The 19301-nt window shown below is 37.4% G+C and overlaps 1 protein-coding gene across 1 annotated transcript in view; it reads right to left on the minus strand.

Moving 5' to 3' along the window:
- The window catches only part of LOC126269112 (uncharacterized), a 31374-nt gene extending 14454 nt beyond the window's left edge, over window positions 1–16920 (minus strand). The window contains exon 1 of the mRNA XM_049973967.1: window positions 16606–16920. Coding sequence (XP_049829924.1) covers window positions 16606–16707 — 102 coding nt within the window. The 5' untranslated portion in view covers window positions 16708–16920. The remainder of the gene's footprint in view (window positions 1–16605) is intronic.
- Window positions 16921–19301: the final 2381 nt, after the last annotated feature.

Consider the following 19301-nt stretch of genomic DNA (forward strand, 5'->3'; position numbering starts at 1 on the left):
ACATTGGGACATATGAGTAGGAGGGATAATCCACAACATGGCCTGGATGGGATTATGAGTAGTATCTGCTGTCAGAAGTGGGGAGTAAGGCAACTGTGTCTGGTCACTCAGTACTAAACTTGGAGTGCAAATGGCCATATGTTTATTAATTTGCATTATTTCAAGATGGTTCATCTTCCTCCTTTTATTGATGTCATATAAGACTTCATGTCACACCTTGTAACTTCAGCATTCTTTAAGCAGGTGGTCTGTGAAAGTAGAGTCTCTATTTCTAAGTTTCCAACTTATATGGTGTTTCTTCAAGCAAGCACACATTGCCCTACTAGACTGACCTTTGTGAAATTTGCCACAATTACAAGTGATTTTGTGTATTCCACTCTTCTCTTCTCCTAAGCTAAGTTCTGTCATTAACTTTGGTCAAAAACAGTCCAGTAGTGTTATGCAGATAAAATGATGTTTTAAACTTCTTGGATTTATGCCTTCTGGCTACGTTCAGAGAGACTTTTCTTCTACTTCGACCATCATCAGTTATTTTTCTCCCCAAATAGCAAAACTCCTTTACTACTTTAAGTGTCTCATTTCCTAATCTAATTCCCGCAGCATCGCCCAACTTAATTCGACTACATTCCATTATTCTCGTTTTGCTTTTGTTGATGTACATCTTGTACCCTCCTTTCAAGACACTGTCCATTCCATCCAACTGCTCTTCCAAGTCCTTTGCTGTCTCTGACAGAATTACAATGTCATCGGCGAGCCTCAAAGTTGTTATTTATTCTCCATGGATTTTAGTACCTACTTCGAATTTTTCTTTTGTTTCCTTTACTGCTTGCTCAATATACAGATTGAATAACATCGGGGAGAGGCTACAACCCTGTCTCACTCCCTTCCCAACCACTGCTTCCCTTTCATGCCCCTCAACTCTTATAACTGCCATCTGGTTACTGTACAAATTATAAATAGCCTTTCGCTCCCAGTATTTACCCCTGCCACCTTCGGGAATTTGAAAGAGAGTATTCTAATCAACATTATCTACAAATGCTAGAAATGTAGGTTTGCCTTTCCTTAATCTTTCTTCTAAGATAAGTCGTATGGTCAGTATTGCCTCACGTGTTCCACCATTTCTACAGAATCCAAACTGATCTTCCCCGAGGTCGGCTTCTACCAGTTTTTCCATTCGACTGTAAGTAATTCGCGTTAGTATTTTGCAGATGTGACTTATTAAACTGATAGTTTGGTAATTTTCACATCTGTCAACACCTGCTTTCTTTGGGATTGGAATTACTATTTTCTTCTTGAAGTCTGAGGGTATTTCGCCTGTCTAGTAAATCTTGCTCACCAGATGGTAGAGTTTTGTCAGGACTGGCTCTCCCAAGGCCATCAGTAGTTCTAATGGAATGTTGTCTACTCCCGGGTCCTTGTTTCGACTCAGGTCTTTCAGTGCTCTATCAAACTCTTCACGCAGTATTGTATCTCCCATTTCATCTTCATCAACATCCTTTTCTATTCCATAATATTGTCCTCAAGTACATTGCCTTTGTATAGACCTTCTATATACTCCTTCCACCTTTCTGCTTTCCCCTCTTTGCGTAGAACTGGGTTTCCATCTGAGCTCTTGATATTCATACAAGTGGCTCTCTTTTCTCCAAAGGTCTCTTTAATTTTCCTGTAGGCAGTATCTATCTTACCCCTAGTGAGATAAGCCTCTACATCCTTACATTTGTCCTCTAGCCATCACTGCTTAGCCATTTTGCACTTCCTGTCGATCTCATTTTTGAGACGTTTGTATTCCTTTTTGCCTGCTTCATATACTGGCATTTTTATATTTTCTCCTTTCATCAATTAAATTCCATATTTCTTCTGTTACCCAAGGATTTCTACTAGCCCTCGTCTTTTTACCTACTTGATCCTCTGCTGCCTTCACTACTTCGTCCCTCAGAGCTACCCACTCTTCTTCTACTGTATTTCTTTCCCCCATTCCTGTCAATTGTTCCCTTATGCTCTCCCTGAAACTCTGTACAACCTCTGGTTCTTTCAGTGTATCCAGATCCCACCTCCTTAAATTCTGCAATTTCTTCAGTTTTAATCTACAGTTCATAACCAATAGATTGTGGTCAGAGTCTACATCTGCCCCTGGAAATTTCCTACAATTTAAAACTTGGTTCCTAAATCTCTGTCTTACCATTATATAATCTATCTGATACCTTTTAGTATCTCCAGGATTCTTCCATGTATACAACCTTCTTTTATGATTCTTGAAACAAGTGTTAGCTATGATTAAGTTATGCTCTGTGCAAAATTCTAACAAACAGCTTCCTCTTTCATTTCTTAGCCCCAATCCATATTCACCTACTATGTTTCCTTCTCTCCCTTTTCCTACTCTAGAATTCCATTCACCCATGACTATTAAATTTTCGTCTCCCTTCACTACCTGAATAATTTCCTTTATCTCATCATACATTTCTTCAATTTCTTCGTCGTCTGCAGAGCTAGTTGGCATTTAAACTTGTACTACTGTAGTAGGCATGGGCTTCATGTCTATCTTGGCCACTACATTCACTATGCTGTTTGTATTAGCTTACCAACACTCCTATTTTTTTTATTCATTATTAAACCTACTCCTGCATTACCCATATTTGATTTTGTATATATAACCCTGTATTCAACTGACCAGAAGTCTTGTTCCTCCTGCCACCGAACTTCACTAATTCCCACTATATCTAATTTTAACCTATCCATTTCCCTTTTCAAATTTTCTAACCTACCTGCCTGATTAAGGGATCCGACATTCCACGCTCCAATCCGTAGAATGCCAGTTTTCTTTCTCCTGATAATGACGTCCTCTTGAGTAGTCCCTGCCCGGAGATCCGAATGGGGGACTATTTTACCTCTGGAATATTTTACCCAAGATCGTCATCATCATTTAACCATACAGTAAAGCTGCATGCCCTCGGGAAAAATTACGGCTGTAGTTTCCCCTTGCTTTCAGCTGTTCGCAGTACCACAACAGCAAGGCCGTTTTGGTTAGTGTTACAAGGCCAGATCAGTTAATAATCCAGACTGTTGCCCCTGCAACTACTGCCCCTCTTCAGGAACCACACGTTTGTCTGGCCTCTCAACAGATACCCCTCCGTTGTGCTTGCACACGCAAGCCTCCCCACCAACGGCAAGGTCCATGGTTCATGTTATAGAAATTTATTGAGATAGAGTTAGTACATGTATCATTTTATAGTAATCATTCTCAAGTTTGATTCACGTAGTGCATCAGTACCCCATTCTGCCACTAAGTAATGTATGGCTCTTTCTTCTTTGTGGAGGAAACTGTCACTAGTATTATGTATTGGATATGCATGAAAAAGTTTTAGTTCCTCAGATTGAAGAAGATGACCAAAATGGAAGGGTTTATTACCAGCAAGATGGCGCACCATCTCATTTCCTCTTAGAAGTTCAAGGTTTCCAATAATTGTTCCCTAAGTCTGTGGATGGACCTTGAAGGGCCAATCACATGGTTACCTTGCTCCCCAGACTTGACAACACTGGATTTCTTTCTGTGGGGTTTCATTAAAAACCATATGTATGTTCCTCCCCTACCAGACAGTTTAGCTGACATGAAACATCGAATCTAGAGTGCCGTTGTACAGGTTACACCCAATGTTCTGCAACAAGTGTGGAACGAAACTGATTACCAGTGGGATGCTTGCTGTATCACAAATGGTAGTCACATCAAACCAAAATCACACATGACACTTTTATGTGAAACTTGGAGTTGTTTGCTACAAAATGACATGTCTACTGCCTCTCGTAAGTTATCACAATAAATTTTTATATCATTCCAAAGTTGTAAAGTCCTTTTTGACTCATGCTGTTTTAGTGAATAAGCTGCTGACAATATAGCCTGGCACTATGGTGGAATTGGGCATATTTAACTTTATCACTAAGTCAACTGAATTTCTCCCATTTTAGTCATAAATTAAACATTAACAACTGCCATGTTTCAAAACTTGTGAGATACTTCATAGATGCACTAGTTCAAAATCTTTGATCTTACAAAAATTCCACTGCCACATACATTTATATTTGTACCCGAGGATGGCGTAAAAGCTGAAAACCAGTCTGTAAAATAAAATTATGAATATTGTAGACTATTACAACAGTGTTTTGTGTTTTCATTGATTATCTTATACAGTATGGAGAGTAGGTTGACAGACATCTGTCTCGTTTCTGATGAAGCAAAACTTCAATTCAGTATTTGAGAACTGTCTTCCACCACAGACATTTCATTCATAATTTTACAGATTCGATTTTTGTATTACACTTTTCCAGCTTTAACCATTCTCATTAAAGCATTGTGCTTTATACAATTATGGTCTTAGTTTAGCCATGAAAAAATCTTGTTCACAACAAATTTCATTATATGTTTACATGGATACATGTATAATTTGAGGATTTTCAGAGTTTCAGGTGTTGTGTATAATATATTTTGTCATAAGTCTAATGAGTTACAGTTTCTGGGATATACAGGGTGATTATAATTAAAGATAAACTTTCAAAATGCTGTAGTAATAACACCAATGGTCAGAATGACATCAAATTGTAACAGAATATTATCGGAGAAGGGGGAAAACGTATGGCAGAAGAAAAAAATAGTGTGAAAATTCATCAATAGAAGGTTCTGTATGTGTCAGAATACATAAATGAAAACACCTGTCATGTGCACGACCCACTGAAGTTGATATAAACATGGATTTTCCTCCTTTCGTGTCTGCGACATTCGCCATGACTGTCTCAATGCGGGATCACACTCTGCTTGTAAAGCTGTATTACAAGAATGATGACTGTGCACACGTCGCTCTGCAGAAGTTCCAGACACTGAAGGGTTTGAAAAAAAGGCATTGGTCCGATGACTGCTGTGGCTGTGGAGAAAATGATTAGAAAAGATGGGTTCTGTTGGTGTGCAACCTGGTAGAGGGGGGAAATGAACATTTTCAACATCAGTGGAAGCAATGGCCATAGCAATGCAGGAGGAGATGCGTGATGGTGTGTAAACATGTAGTGCATGGAGAATTGCCCAAATATTGGACATATCTGTGAGCACGGTGCGTAAAATCCTCCGAAACATCCTTCTTTGCTATCCATTCAAAACTACCCATGTACACACATTGCTTCCTGTTGACCTGCCCCCAAGAGAGACCATCTCACAGGGATTTGCTCACAGGGAGGTTGACAATCATTGGCCATGGAAGATTTGTGGACAGGCAAAGCCCACCTCCATCAACAGGATATGTCAATACACAGAATTGTTGAAATTGGGCAATGGAAAATCTACATGCAAATCAACCAGTACCACTTCATCCTAAAAACGTCACTGAGTGGTGTGGGTTTATGCCATCATTTATCACAGGGCCATATTTTTTAAAAGAGACAAGTGCTTCCAGTCCTGTTACCTGTACTGTCATTGGTAATTCTAGAATTATCGGCTGCCATTTCCCCACAGCCTGGCCATCCCAATCACCTGATCTTAATCCCTTACTTTTGGCTGCATTGAAGACATGCATTGGGCAACACGTTCTGAATGCGACCCTGGAAACACTTCAGTCATTTGTGGAACTTGTTGCAGAAAACAGTTGACAGCATATTGAACATGATTTGTGCCAGTCACATGGAAATTAATAATCAGATTTTTTTAATTGATGCTTTTTATGCAGTTTTTGGCCTCAGGACAATTAGAAATCGATGTGATTCATGCTTTTTATATGTTTTTGGCCTCAGGACAATAAAAAACAATTTTACCATCCCATGTGATATGACATTGCCATGGTGGATGGGCTTACATAACTAACAATATCACACCTGTACATCCACGCACACTGAGTAGTACAGTTTGTTTAACGCCAAACGTACACCTTAGGCATTGCTGTCTGATTCATTTGTCATTTGTAGCCGACCACTATTAAATTATGATGCTTACAGCGAATATCTATTGCTACATTTTGGAACTATTTATTTTTGTTCTGCCACACGTTTTCCACCTTCACCGATAATATTCCGTTGCAATTTGATGTCATTCTGACCAGTCATGTTATTTCTACAGCAGTTTGAAAGTTTAACTTTAATTATACTCACTCTGTATATTTTGTTATCTAACTCAGTTTTCCATTTCTGCAGGGGTGTATACAGTTTGCTTTTTATCATTAGCTTCCACTATTTTCAATTTTGTTCCATGAGTTTGTTTTTGTTATTAATAACAGCCTTGAAAAACGTTAAGTTCCAAGTAGCTCCAGAAAATCAGGAAATGTTATCCAAGGTTTTCTCCTGTCATAACATATATCTCTTTGTTGGGTGTTAATTGCTTCAGTTCTCTTTTTAAAGGAAACGGAATACTTGCAACATAACAGAACCAGAAATTAAAAGAGAATTAGTATGCTCAGTTTGAAGTTAAAGTCATATCTCAAGGAGGAACTTGAAATGATTAGCTCTGGGAGGAGTATGTATAGGAACTGTCACTAAAGAGTAGCTGGGCAAGCACTAGAGACATATGTACTTAGCAGAACAGTTCGTGATGGGAAGGGCCTTCCATGGTACATAGGTCTCTGTAAAGAAACATCTAAATAAACAGTGACTACTGCACAAAGCCTAGGGATGTAGATAGGTTAATGCTAAAGGAAATGTGTTTGGCTGTCAAGAAGGCAATATGTGAAACCTTCAATGACTACAGTCAGAGAATCTTGTCAAGAAACATCTACAAAACCCCAGGAAATTTTGGTTATAAATGAAGGCTGTCAGTGGTACTAAAGCCTGCATCCAGATGGAGGATGCTGGAACTCAAATCAAAATCAAAAACTCCATTTTCAAATGTTCCTTTACAAAGGAAGATACAGAAGTACTGACCCAGTTAAATATGCATAACACACCACAGATAAGTAATACACGCAGCCTGACAAAACAGCTGAAGCGCCAAGAAGACATGATCTGACATGAATGTAACTTTGCGCATGTACCAACAATGGCGGGTATGAAATGATTAGTGTTATAATTCTCTGTGATAGGTAGAATTGTGACCAAACTTCATTAGTGTTCTTACCAGGTCTGGTAGAGTATATAAGGGCCATGAACACTGTTATATGCTGGGTGATCACTGTGATGGAGACGGAGATGCAGTGTACTCACGTGAGACACGATGATCAGCACTTGGCAGAATTTGGAAGGCACCTCATAGTCAGTCTCCATTTGGTCTGCTGGTTGAATTGTGCAATATCCAGATTTTTGGGGCATTCAGATGTGACAGTAACACCATGTTTGACTGCATGGGAAAGCGAGGTATACTCATTTTTCAAGGTTCTGGTCGACTATGTCTGACCCCATAAGGGAGAATCAGTGCACCAAGCACTCCATAACTTTCCACATCTGTGCCTGCAATCTGAGAAAAAGTAATAGATGCTCTGCAACAGTCTTTATCATTCCACACTATTGCATGGAGGATAGCAGCAGCTGGACTAAGGAACTACCAGCCCACGCATAGGCTGCTGTTAACACCACAACACAAATGGCTGTGTTTGGAGTGGTTCCTGTCACCAGAAAGCATGGACTTCTGACGAACAGAATCACACTGTGTTCAACGATGAATTGTGATTCTGCACTACCCCAAGTGACCATTGTCAGTGAGTATGGTGCTGACCTGGGAAGGGGTCTCATTCTTCTAATGTTTCACAGCAGTGTCACTCCTGGCATGACTTCCAGGTCATGGCTGATAGTGACTGAGGGAACTCTTAACGCGTAACAGTACATTATGCAAATCCTGCATCCTCATGTTTTTCCTCTCATGTGACAGTGCCGTGGCACCACTTTTCAACATGACAATGCTTGACCATATCTACATCTACATCTTTACTCTGCAAATTACTGTGAGGTGCATGGCAGAGGATACTTCCCATCGTACAAGTTACTAGGGTTTGTTCCTATTCCATTCATGTATGAGGCACAGGAAGGATGGCTGCTTGAATGCCTCTGCACATGCAGTAATGATTCTAATTTTAGGCTCATATTTCCTATGTGGGTGATACATAGGAGATTGTAATATATTCCTAGAGTAACCATTTAAAGCTGGTTCTTGAATGTCTGTTAATGGTCTTTCTCAGGACAGTTTACATCTATCTTCAAGAGTCTCCAGTTCAATTCCTTCAGTATCTCTGTGACACTCTCCCAAAGATTAAACAAATCTGTGCCCATTTGTGCTGCCCTTCTCTGTATATGTTCAATACTCCTATGTGTATCTGGTATGCGTCCCATAAACTTAAACAGTATTCTAGAACCAGTCGCACGAGTGATTTGTTCTCCTTTGTAGACAGGGTCCACTTCCACAGTATTCTACCAGTAAACCGAAGTCTACCACCTGCTTTACCCACAACTGAACCCATGTGATCATTTCTTGTCATATCCCTACGAAGTGTTACACCCAGGTATGTGTATGAGTTGGCCAATTCCAACAGTAACTCACAGATATTATAATCAAGGGATACTAAGTTTTTATTTCGTGTGTGTGTGTGTAGTGCAACATTTACAGCAAGTTGCCAATCTTTGCACCATGATGAAATCTTACCAAGATCTGAGTATTAAACTGCTTCTTTCAGACAGTACTTCATTATAGGAAAGTGCATCACCTGCAAAAGCCTGGTTTTACTATTAATATTGTCTGCAAGGTCATTAATATACAACATGAACAGCGAGGGTCCCAACACACTTCCCTGGGGCACACCCGAAATTACTTCTACATCTGATGACGACTCTCCACCAAAGGAAACATGCTGTGTCCTCCCTGCTAAAAAGGCTTCAATCCAGGACTGGATGTGGCACATGTCTCTATGAACTGTCATTCTGATGTTGATGCACTCCCATGGCCAGCAAGATCCCCAGATCTGTCCCCAATAGAACATGAGTGGGACCAGCTCGGATGTTTACTCTATCCCAGTGTCAGCATTCCGAATCTCATGGACCATTTAATGACAGCTGTGGGCCACGTTACTGCAGGAGAGGATACAATGGCTTTATGAGATCCTTTGCTGTTGAAATAGTGTATGCACCAAGGCCAGAGGGTTGCACTGTCATACTAATATGTGGCCCATACTGCAAAGTTCTTTAAAAATTTGATTTGATATTATAAATCACTGAAACAACATAACATACCCTCTCAATCCACAAAGTTTCATTTTGTTTCCTACTCCCCTTCTGGGTGCTTCACTTTTTGGTCAGGCAGTGTGGATATTAGTGTTAATGAGACTGATAAATAGTTGATATCACCAAAAAATTGAACAAGGCTCGAGGGCCCAATGGAATCTCTATCATATTCTACAAGCAGTTGCAACTGAGTTAGCCTGTTTTAACAATAATATACTGTAGATCACTTGAACAAAACAATTAGCCCAAAAGGTGGAAGAAAGCACAGATCACTCTCATCTACGAGAGTAGCAGAGATAATTCACAAAACTACTTCTGAGTATCTTTGACATTAGTCTATTGTACAATCTTAGAACATGTTCTGAGCTCAAACATAATGAGCTATCTAAAACAGAATTACCTCCTTCATGTCAGCTAGTGTGGATTCCAAAAACAGGGTACAGACTCAACCTGCATTTTTCTCACTTGACATACAGAAAGCTATGGAGATCACAGCATTCAGATACATGCAGGTACTACCCTACTGCTTATTAAGGAAATTACAATGATAGATGCATCAAATGAAATTTGTGAATGGATCGAGAAATTCTTGAAAGGGAAGATATAGCATGTTACCTTGGATGGACAGTCTTCTAGATGTGTAGAAATAACTTCAAGCATCTCCCCGGGAAGTGTGTTAAAACCCTTGCTAATCATGCTGTATATTAATGATCTACCAGGCAATATTAATAGTAAGCTCAGACCTTTTGCAGATGATGCAGTAATTGGTAATGAAACACTGTCTGAAAAAATGAACCCTAACTGGAATTAGTCATCTAATTCAAATCCCTTTAAGGATACAAAATGGTATCATCACATGGATTCAGTTATAGGTAGAGCAAGTGGCAGACTATGTTTGATTGTAGGATACTAGGAAAATATAATCAGTTTTCATAGGTGTTTCTTTATAAAACACTTAAGTGACCCATCTTTGAATATTGCTCTAGTGTGTGGGACTCATACTAAACACCTCTACTGGGGATACAGAATGTATATAAAGGGCAGTTTGTTTTGTTTGATCCTTAGGAGAGTCACAGAGATAATGAAAAATCTCAACTGGCAGATGCTTGAAGAAAGATGCCAACTATCCACAAAAGCCTAATTAAAACTTTTCTAGAATCTGTATTAAGTGAAGAATCTGGGAATAAACTACTGCTCCCTATGTACTGCTCATGTAGTGACTCTGAAGACAAGATTAGATTAATTACAGCAAGCACAGATGTATGTAAGCAAATGTTCTTCCTGTGCTCCATGCACGGGTGGAACAGTAACAATCCCTAGTACGCGGTATAATAGGAAGTGCCCTCTACCATGCACTTCATGGTGGTTTGCAGAATGTAGCTGTAGATATATCATCCTCTCAAAGTACCTTTTCCTTGCTTTATGTCTCAAATGCTTTTTCACACCTTATCTGGCATTAATTTTTGAACCATCTGATTATAAAAACATGTAAAGAAATGTTCATATGCTTGAATACTTTTCTCTTTGTTGTTAGTTTCTGTCCATCTGCCATCTTAATTGTTGAAATGTGTTGTCTACCCAGTATTTCTCTTGGTTTTTTTAATTTTTTTTTTTACCAATAGGTAAATGCTCCTACCTGAGTGCAAAAAATGCAAGTATGTTCCTGTTTATTTACAAAAAACTGACTGAAGAGTGGGGTGCCAGATGCTTCATTTTACCTCCCACAGCTCCCTTAAAAATTTTCCCAAAAATTTTGGCATGTGAACATATCCGCACTCCTTTCAATATGCAAGTCACCTCTAACTCTCACAAGCTCACCTAACCGTAACTCACTCACATCCACTAGTCCATTGCTGTAAGTCATTCACACCCAACCACTCTCGTTTGCCCATTTTGATTCATTCTTTCAGCCCAACTCATTGCCATTATCCCTTTGTGTCTGCCAAACTGTCACTGTCACCTGTCTCACAGCCAGTCTCCTTCATTGTGTCCTACTGCTTCTGTCTTCTCTCACCGTCACTGTCTCCCCATTGCTCTCTCTTTCTGCTACTATCTCTTTCATTCTATCTCACTGCTGCTGTCTCTTCTTACTGTCACTATCTCCTCCTCGTTGTCACTGTCATAGACTCTGTCTCTCATTATCACTAGTTTTCAAACACATCCAATGTGTCCTCCTCTCTATTCCTCTCCCACTGGCACTGTCTTCTTCACTCTTTACCTAACACTGTTCTCTCACTACCAACTATGTTCTGCTGCCACTGTGCCCCTTTCTTTCTGCCACACTGCCTTTATTTCCTTCTTTCTTTCTATAACACAAGCAGCATTTGTTACTTTTCTGTCTCTTTGTGACTGCCACTGCCTTCTTCTCTCTCAGCATCAAAAGTGCAAATTTTTGCATTCCAATATTTTTAAAGGTGCTGAAGAAGGTTGAATGAGGCAGCCAAAATCCCACTTTTTAGTCAGTCTTTTAAATAAACAGGAAAATATTCAAATTTTTTGTGCTCTGAGAGGAGCATTATTCCACTGGTTCCCTTCTTCTCCCTGTTGCAACAGGGTAGTCACTCAAATGAAAAGAAATGTATTGGTGAGTAAAATTTTGATAGTTTACTTCCATGAATTTGAAATAACACAAAACTAATTGTACACCTCAGACCAGATTTTATGTGCAAAAAGGTTTTTGTGTATACTTTAGTACTACAACATGCAGTTCCCATACCAACATAATGATAACAGACACATTTTGTAGCATATTCCTTTTTGCTGCATCACTTTATACACTACAGATTTTACATGTAAGCATAAGATAACATCAAACATCTATATCTCAGAAACAGATAAAGATATCAAGACAATTTTATAGGTTGTTTAAGGCAGGTCTTAGGAGATTATTGTAAAAATTTCAGTCATCTGCTCTGCAAAGCCGTCTTGGACACCACAACTTGGTTTTGCTACAAAAAATACATAAAATATTTTTTTTTCAGGTTTTCTAAGGAACTGCACATGAACTAATGGCACCTCCACAAGCTGCACCACAGATCACATAAAAAAAAGTTGCAACCAATTTGCTACATTTGCCTAAACTGAAAGTAGTGTGTAATATTAATACTTAAACCCTTACTGTAGGATGGTGATACTATGACGATTCTTCTGTTGGGAATACAAATGGTTTATAGTACAAGGGCATGCCTTTGTATCACCAACAGAGCCTGAAGTATGGGCCCTGGAAAACCATGTTTTTATGTGCAAAGTCTGGAACATATTGATAAGCATGCTGTTTCATGTGTTGCAATTTTTTCTTTTTCTTTTTAAGAATCTTATTGTTTTCAGTTACTTTTCTTGTTAAATTTTCATTGAATCTTGTTATGTTTTCCTGTAGACAATGGTTATTTACAAACCTTATGCTGATTCTCCCAGCTAGGTCAGGTTACTTGCAGTTGAAATGTTGTACACATGTAACAACTGGAAGGGGTCAGAATATGATGAAATGTGGAATCAAATGTTTCATCTACAGTATATTACCCATTCAACCATACACATTTTGGTCATTCTAATCATATGAAGCAAATGTTTTATCCCATCACATTTTAATTTCAACTCTTTGGCTTGTCTTAAGGGACATATATTTATTTTCACTACCAGTGATCACATCTGATACAGATGACAATCCAACTCCAGCTCGCACATCTGAACAGTCTCAGAATAATCATAGCACTTTAGCCTGTATGTATATAACAGCTTAATGTATTCTATTGAAAATCAGGGAAAATTCAACATAAGATGTGGCATGCATTTACACAATACTACAAGCAATCACTTGTTGGATTTACTTTCCTCAAGAGTTGCTATAATCCATGATAACTATAAGTACTTATGCATAAACATTTTCAATAAGTTACCATACTCAGCTCATACAGTACTGCTAAATAAATATAAGTTCATATTAAAAACTTGGCTCAAATAAAATGAATTCTATTCAATTGAATTCCTAAGAACAAATAATTATATGTTTTTCCTCAGTGACAAAGAAAACCTTTTAGTTCTTAAATTTATGTGTAACTGATAACTGATTGATTCTAATGTAACCTTTGACAAAGCCGATTGAACGAAAAAATACTGAAAGCTGAATAGAGATTCTCTTTCTGAAGAACTGAGTAACTTCTCAACAGCTTCTAGTATCCATATGGCATATGGCAATTTTTGCCTCACTGTATATACTCAGAAAATGACAAAGCTTGCACAACATATCCTGGAACCAATTCCCCATTCTTTCTCTCTTTCCAGACTATGAAAATACAATCTTTGACACACATCTGGAGCAGGCAGGAAAGATGATTATGGTTCAAATGGCTCATCACTGATGAGGTCATTACAGAATTGTCCCAACATTTACCTTAAGATATTTAGGCAAACCATGGGAAACAGCTGGAGCCACACTTGTGACAGTCTTTTTGTTGTGCCTATCTGCGACTCAGCATTTCTGCTATGTGGTGAGTAGCAACTTTCCTTTTCATAATATTGTTACATTCCATCCTATATTTTCCATTATCTGAATATGGTATACGAAACAACCTAATGGTCATGTTTACCCCCTATTACATTGTCTCTTATTATAGTGGAAATGTGAAATTATATGTCATATTGTGCAATGCTTTCAATTTATGACATGACTGAATCCTGCCAGATCAGTTATGAAATGAAAACCCATACTGGATCAATAACATGTTTGAAAGTCCTGCAACCATATTTTGTTGTTTCTTATGATTTTTTGACAAGTTTATTTGACAAAGTTATCAAACTGATTAACTGTTCTTTTATCCTCTTTCAGTTTCCATTGTGATGGACTAGGCTTGAAATCGGCCAAACTATAAAGTTTTTAATACAGCTGAGAGGTGGAATGAGATATCTTCTTGAAATTCATGTAAGCTGTGGGGCACCACTATTCAAAAAAAGTGTTTACTACCAAGCAGATGGTGTACCAGGTAATAGTTTTCTCTAAACTGCATTATGCTTCTGAAACTTCGATGCTTTAGGCTGAGGTGTGAAGAAATAGCTCTATTACCAGTAGAAGCTTTGGTCAATTGTGAAACTCAGCTAGGAGTAATATGTAACCAATGCTACAGTTTTTATAAGAGTTCATCTGATCCTGATCAGATGAATTTAACTTGCCCAATATGTAAGTAATGACAGACTTTCCCACAAAAGCTTAACTAGTAAACATCTACTTTACACACCAAGATATTATGTACATCTGCACAAACCTTCATTACTATTGCCAATCCTTCTCATTTTTGTCATTATTATTTGATTTTTTTTACTTTTATTATTATTGCTTTTATCATAAACTGTATGTATAGCACCTGCTGTAAAAATACTGCCAGCATTTAATTTATTAGGTCTTAGTCATGTCTATCATTATATTTTTTTACTGTTATTATTATTGCTTTTATCATAATCTGTATGTATAGCACCTGTTGTAAAAATACTGGCACATTTACTTTATTAGGTCTTAGTCATTACCCTTTATTCATATTGTCACTAGAGTAAGCTAATTTTCTCATTTAAACTATGGTCATGATGTAATTCTGATGCGTGAAATGCTGCATGTGTGGAACACTGATCCGATGTAAGAGAGGGCCTGATGGCCCTAATCTGATCAGGTTAAATAAATAAATACAGTTCAGTACTGGCAGAAGACCTCATGGATTGCTTCAAGGACTAGCTAAAAAAATTGCTATAAACAATAATGTAAATTGAAATATATATGGTGGTGTTATAGGCATATGACAAACTCCAATGTTTAAATGCCTCATCTATAGTTTGCTTTTGTGGCAGACCTTGTACATGACACTTTCTGACAGAGCACTAGTACAATTCCATAGCTAACTACTTGTCCACAGGTCTAAAAACAAGTGCATACCAAGCACCATGGCTAAAAGTTCCTTAGTAATCCAGACAGCTTCATATCTTTCCTGTTACAAGTGGCTATACCTTACATTGTTCCATATCCCTAAGGTTCTGTTTCACAACAGGATTCATCCAACACTGTCTTTGGTGATGATGGTGAATTCTTCCATCAAGATATTAGTCCATAAAGAAAAACAGAAATGTCTAGTTTTGTTTGGAATATCATGAATGTGTGCAAGTTTTACAAGCTCGCAATTCTCCCTAAATTAGTAGTGAATGATATATATCCACCTATCTGTTTTCATTCCACTCACTACAAAAGTTTAGAAATGTGATCAACATTAGGCCTATGCCACACACTATGTTAGTGTGAATTGCAAGTAGTGTGCAATTCTTCTTATGTGTATGAATGAATTAAACAACTGAACATGGGGAAAAGGGAGAAAAAAAACACATCAAGAATTTGAGACAGCAGAATCATATTTAAAAATGTTGTTAGTGGAAAAATGATGCAGACAGATCTTGTTATGCTAAACTGGGAAAGATATTCGTATGGTACATTTGATAATAATGACACATTAACAGTGAAGTCAAGAAAAAGCAAAAAACTGAAAAGATGTATTGCTATTGTCTCTCTACATAAGTTTGAACAAAGCAATGAATTTATAGGTTGAGGATATTTATGAATGATGATGTGGAAGTCTGAGCAAGGAAACATCACCTGTAAATTAAGCTTGTGTTAAGTTTTGTGTCAAATAAATGATTGTAAAAATATGTTCACTATGTAAATGCATTTGTTATATATTAATTTGTAGTACATGTAAACTGGAATGTTGATATATTGTTTTTGTAATACTGTATATACAAATTTAATTGAAATGTAAACGTAATGTTGACGAGTCCTCAGTACATCAGATCTGTGATTTGACTTTGTATGTTATGATTAATAAAAATTTTGATTCTAATTATAATGCAAGGGCTATTCACTGGAGAACTAAATCCAATTTATTTATGATATATTTATACGTTATCACCTATGCATGATAGGCTATTCACCCATGATATTAGATTCAGCTGCATTTACTGTTTTACGGTTCAACGCAACTTGATCCATGCTGCATTTCTTATGCATCGCAAACAATGTTAAAACTACACAACATGATGTGCAGAAAAACTATAACAGTCGAAGTGTTTTTCGTCAACTAAAGTAGAACTTTTGTACAAAACAAATGCAAAAGAATATTCTCCTGTGAAAGATAAAGTGGCAGCCGTAAAACAATTCGGAAGCCTATATAGATGTCATAATATACCAGATACGAAATACTGAATTCATTTCATGTGAGAATATACCAGTTACGTAATACTAATTTCATTTAAGAAACTGAACCAAACGTGGAAATTGTATTAAAGGGGCTGCATGCTCTTGTGAAGGTGGACATTATTAAACTTTTATATAAATAACATCAATACGTTTCAGTGAAACTCTGGCAGTAAATCACATGCTTATATGCACATGCATCCCATTCAATGTACCTTAATGTGCAGTATCTGCTCGTGAATGGCATTTTCACTAAAACATTGTTTGTCAGAAGCAACAATTTTCGCTTTTATTTCCGTTTCCATTTTTGCTTGCATACAGTTCTTAAGAATAACTTCGCAACTTGATGGCACGCATTATGCATAAATATATTTGTCACTTTATTTATTTATTTATTTCACCAATTTGCATACTATATTTCATTTTCCATGAAAATCAGATCCTCCATAACACACTCTCGCTACTACACACAACGCCCTTACCCACTTGGGGTGTGGGGTGGAAACCTGTATTGAATCGATCCGAAGCCACTGGCGCCGGCTATGGTATTTGACAGGTGGAATTTTTTGGGAGTTACAATACAACTTTAGGTGCTAACATTTGTTAAATGTCACATATATATAATTACCTCTTTCTTTATTTAACTGTTCACAAAATAAATATTCGCATTCTAACGCCCGCATTTCGTGGTCGTGCGGTAGCGTTCTCGCTTCCCACGCCCCGGTTCCCGGGTTCGATTCCCGGCGGGGTTAGGTATTTTCTCTGCCTCGTGATGGCTGGGTGTTGTGTGATGTCCATAGGTTAGTTAGGTTTAAGTAGTTCTAAGTTCTAGAGGACTTATGGCCATAGATGTTAAGTCCCACAGTGCTCAGAGCCATTTGAACCATTTTTTTTTTTCATTCTAACGAAACAACAATAAATATGCGTTTTCGGGCAGTGCGCTCCCCATGCGTGTTGTTTTATAGACTGTGATTCAAAATTCCTATTATAGCCTTCTAAGAGTTGTAGAAGGGGCTTAGTAGATAAAAATTCGGATAAGGAATCTCTGTTCCGAAATGCACCCATTGGTAGCAAAATCGGATCACTTTCATTTCTCCCTCTTCCCGGTACGCTCATGGCGGAGATAATGATCTCTGATCTGTGTGGTGTAGGAGTTTTTCTTTTTTACTTAAAAAAGTATGATCGTCGTACCTCGTATCTGTATGAAAGCACTATTGCCATAAAGCAGTGACAGGCCACGTTCCTGTCGTGATCCGAACTAACCCCTTTATAACTGCTAAATGAAACAGTATTATTTCAATTTTATGTCGCTAAATGGCTATATTATGCATGAAGCAAACAAAAGAAAAAAATATTTCACACATCAGACAGGCCTACATTACTTTAGAGCCCATGTCTCATGTGTATTTGTCATCTAACTGAATCATTTTTAAAAGTTCCTTTTGTTGATACAAATATTTAAAAAAGCTTTTGCAGTTCAAAAGTCTAACTGACTGACGGACTTTAAGCAAATGATTTTCCATCACACGTTAGGGATTCTGAACCAGTACTGTTTGCAGATGACACCAGTCTATTGATTGAAGGGAATAATGAAGAAAATGTTACTGCATCTGCAAAAGATATTACAAAAGGAGTGTCTGAATGGTTTACTACAAACAGGCTAATAGTTAATCCCCAAAAAACGGTACTCATGAATGTCCACACTGATCAAAATAAAAATCCGGCACAACCTGTAATATGTATAGATAACCAAAACATTAGTTCTGTCAATGAAACTAAATTTCTTGGGATTCATATCCAGGAAAATCTTAAATGGAACACTCATATCACAGCCCTAAATTCAAAACTAGAAAAATGAGCTATGTGGTAAGAATTCTCTGCAACAGTACTAGTGCAGAAACAGTTAGGGCTGTATACTTTGCTCGTGTACATTCAATACTGAAGTACGGTATCATTTTCTGGGGAAATGTACATCAGGCCATAACAGTTTTCAGGAAACAAAAGGCAATTATAAGAATAGTGAAACAAGTGAGCAGCAGAAAATCATGCAAACCTTTCTTTAAAGATCTAAAGATCCTACCCCTTCCCTGCATTTATATACTGGAAGTAGTCACGCATGTCAAAAAAGGAGTACTGAGAAAAGAAAACCTTTTTCCTCAAAACAAAAGTGTCCATGATTACAGTACCAGGTCAGACAGTGACATACATGTCAATCATTGTAACACCACATTATGCCCAAAAGGTGTATATCATGCAGGAACAAAACTTTACAACAGATTACCAAGACCTATAAAATCTCTTATTGAACTACAAAGCTTTAAAAAGTCTGTGACATCCTACCTTCTGAAAAACTGCTACTATTCAGTCTCACAGTATCTTATGCAAGAAAAAATGTAATTCGTATCTTTAATTGTAGAAATAAGTTATAAATATACAGTATTTCAAAAATTTGTAATTATTAACTGTATAGATCCAATTTGTCATAAAAATTTATAAAATTAATGTTTGACATTTGAAAATCCAATAGCTAAAAAAGTTTTCTGTCCAATATCCTATGTACAATATATGTACTTAAAAAGAGCTTTATATGGACAAATAAATAAATAAAGATGTAATTCAATAACCAAAATAAAAAAGTATATAAATTGTTCATGATACAAGATGAAAACAAAAATTAACAGTTCTTCTTTCATGAAACTAAAAAATGCGGACATTTGTAGAAATCGTAAAAAGTGCACTGACACTACATCAAAAGTCTAAAATGCTGACATGTCTGCATAAATGAGAACGTATGATAGCCCTAAGCATAAGGTATAGGTATTATTTCGAGTACTTGTTCTTGGGTTCCCTTCTATGTGACAAGGATGTCATCTTCCAAGTCTAGAGTGCAGATCATCCATGGAGCACCACA

Source organism: Schistocerca gregaria, chromosome 1, assembly GCF_023897955.1.
Source record: "Schistocerca gregaria isolate iqSchGreg1 chromosome 1, iqSchGreg1.2, whole genome shotgun sequence".
Lineage (NCBI taxonomy): Eukaryota > Metazoa > Arthropoda > Insecta > Orthoptera > Acrididae > Schistocerca > Schistocerca gregaria.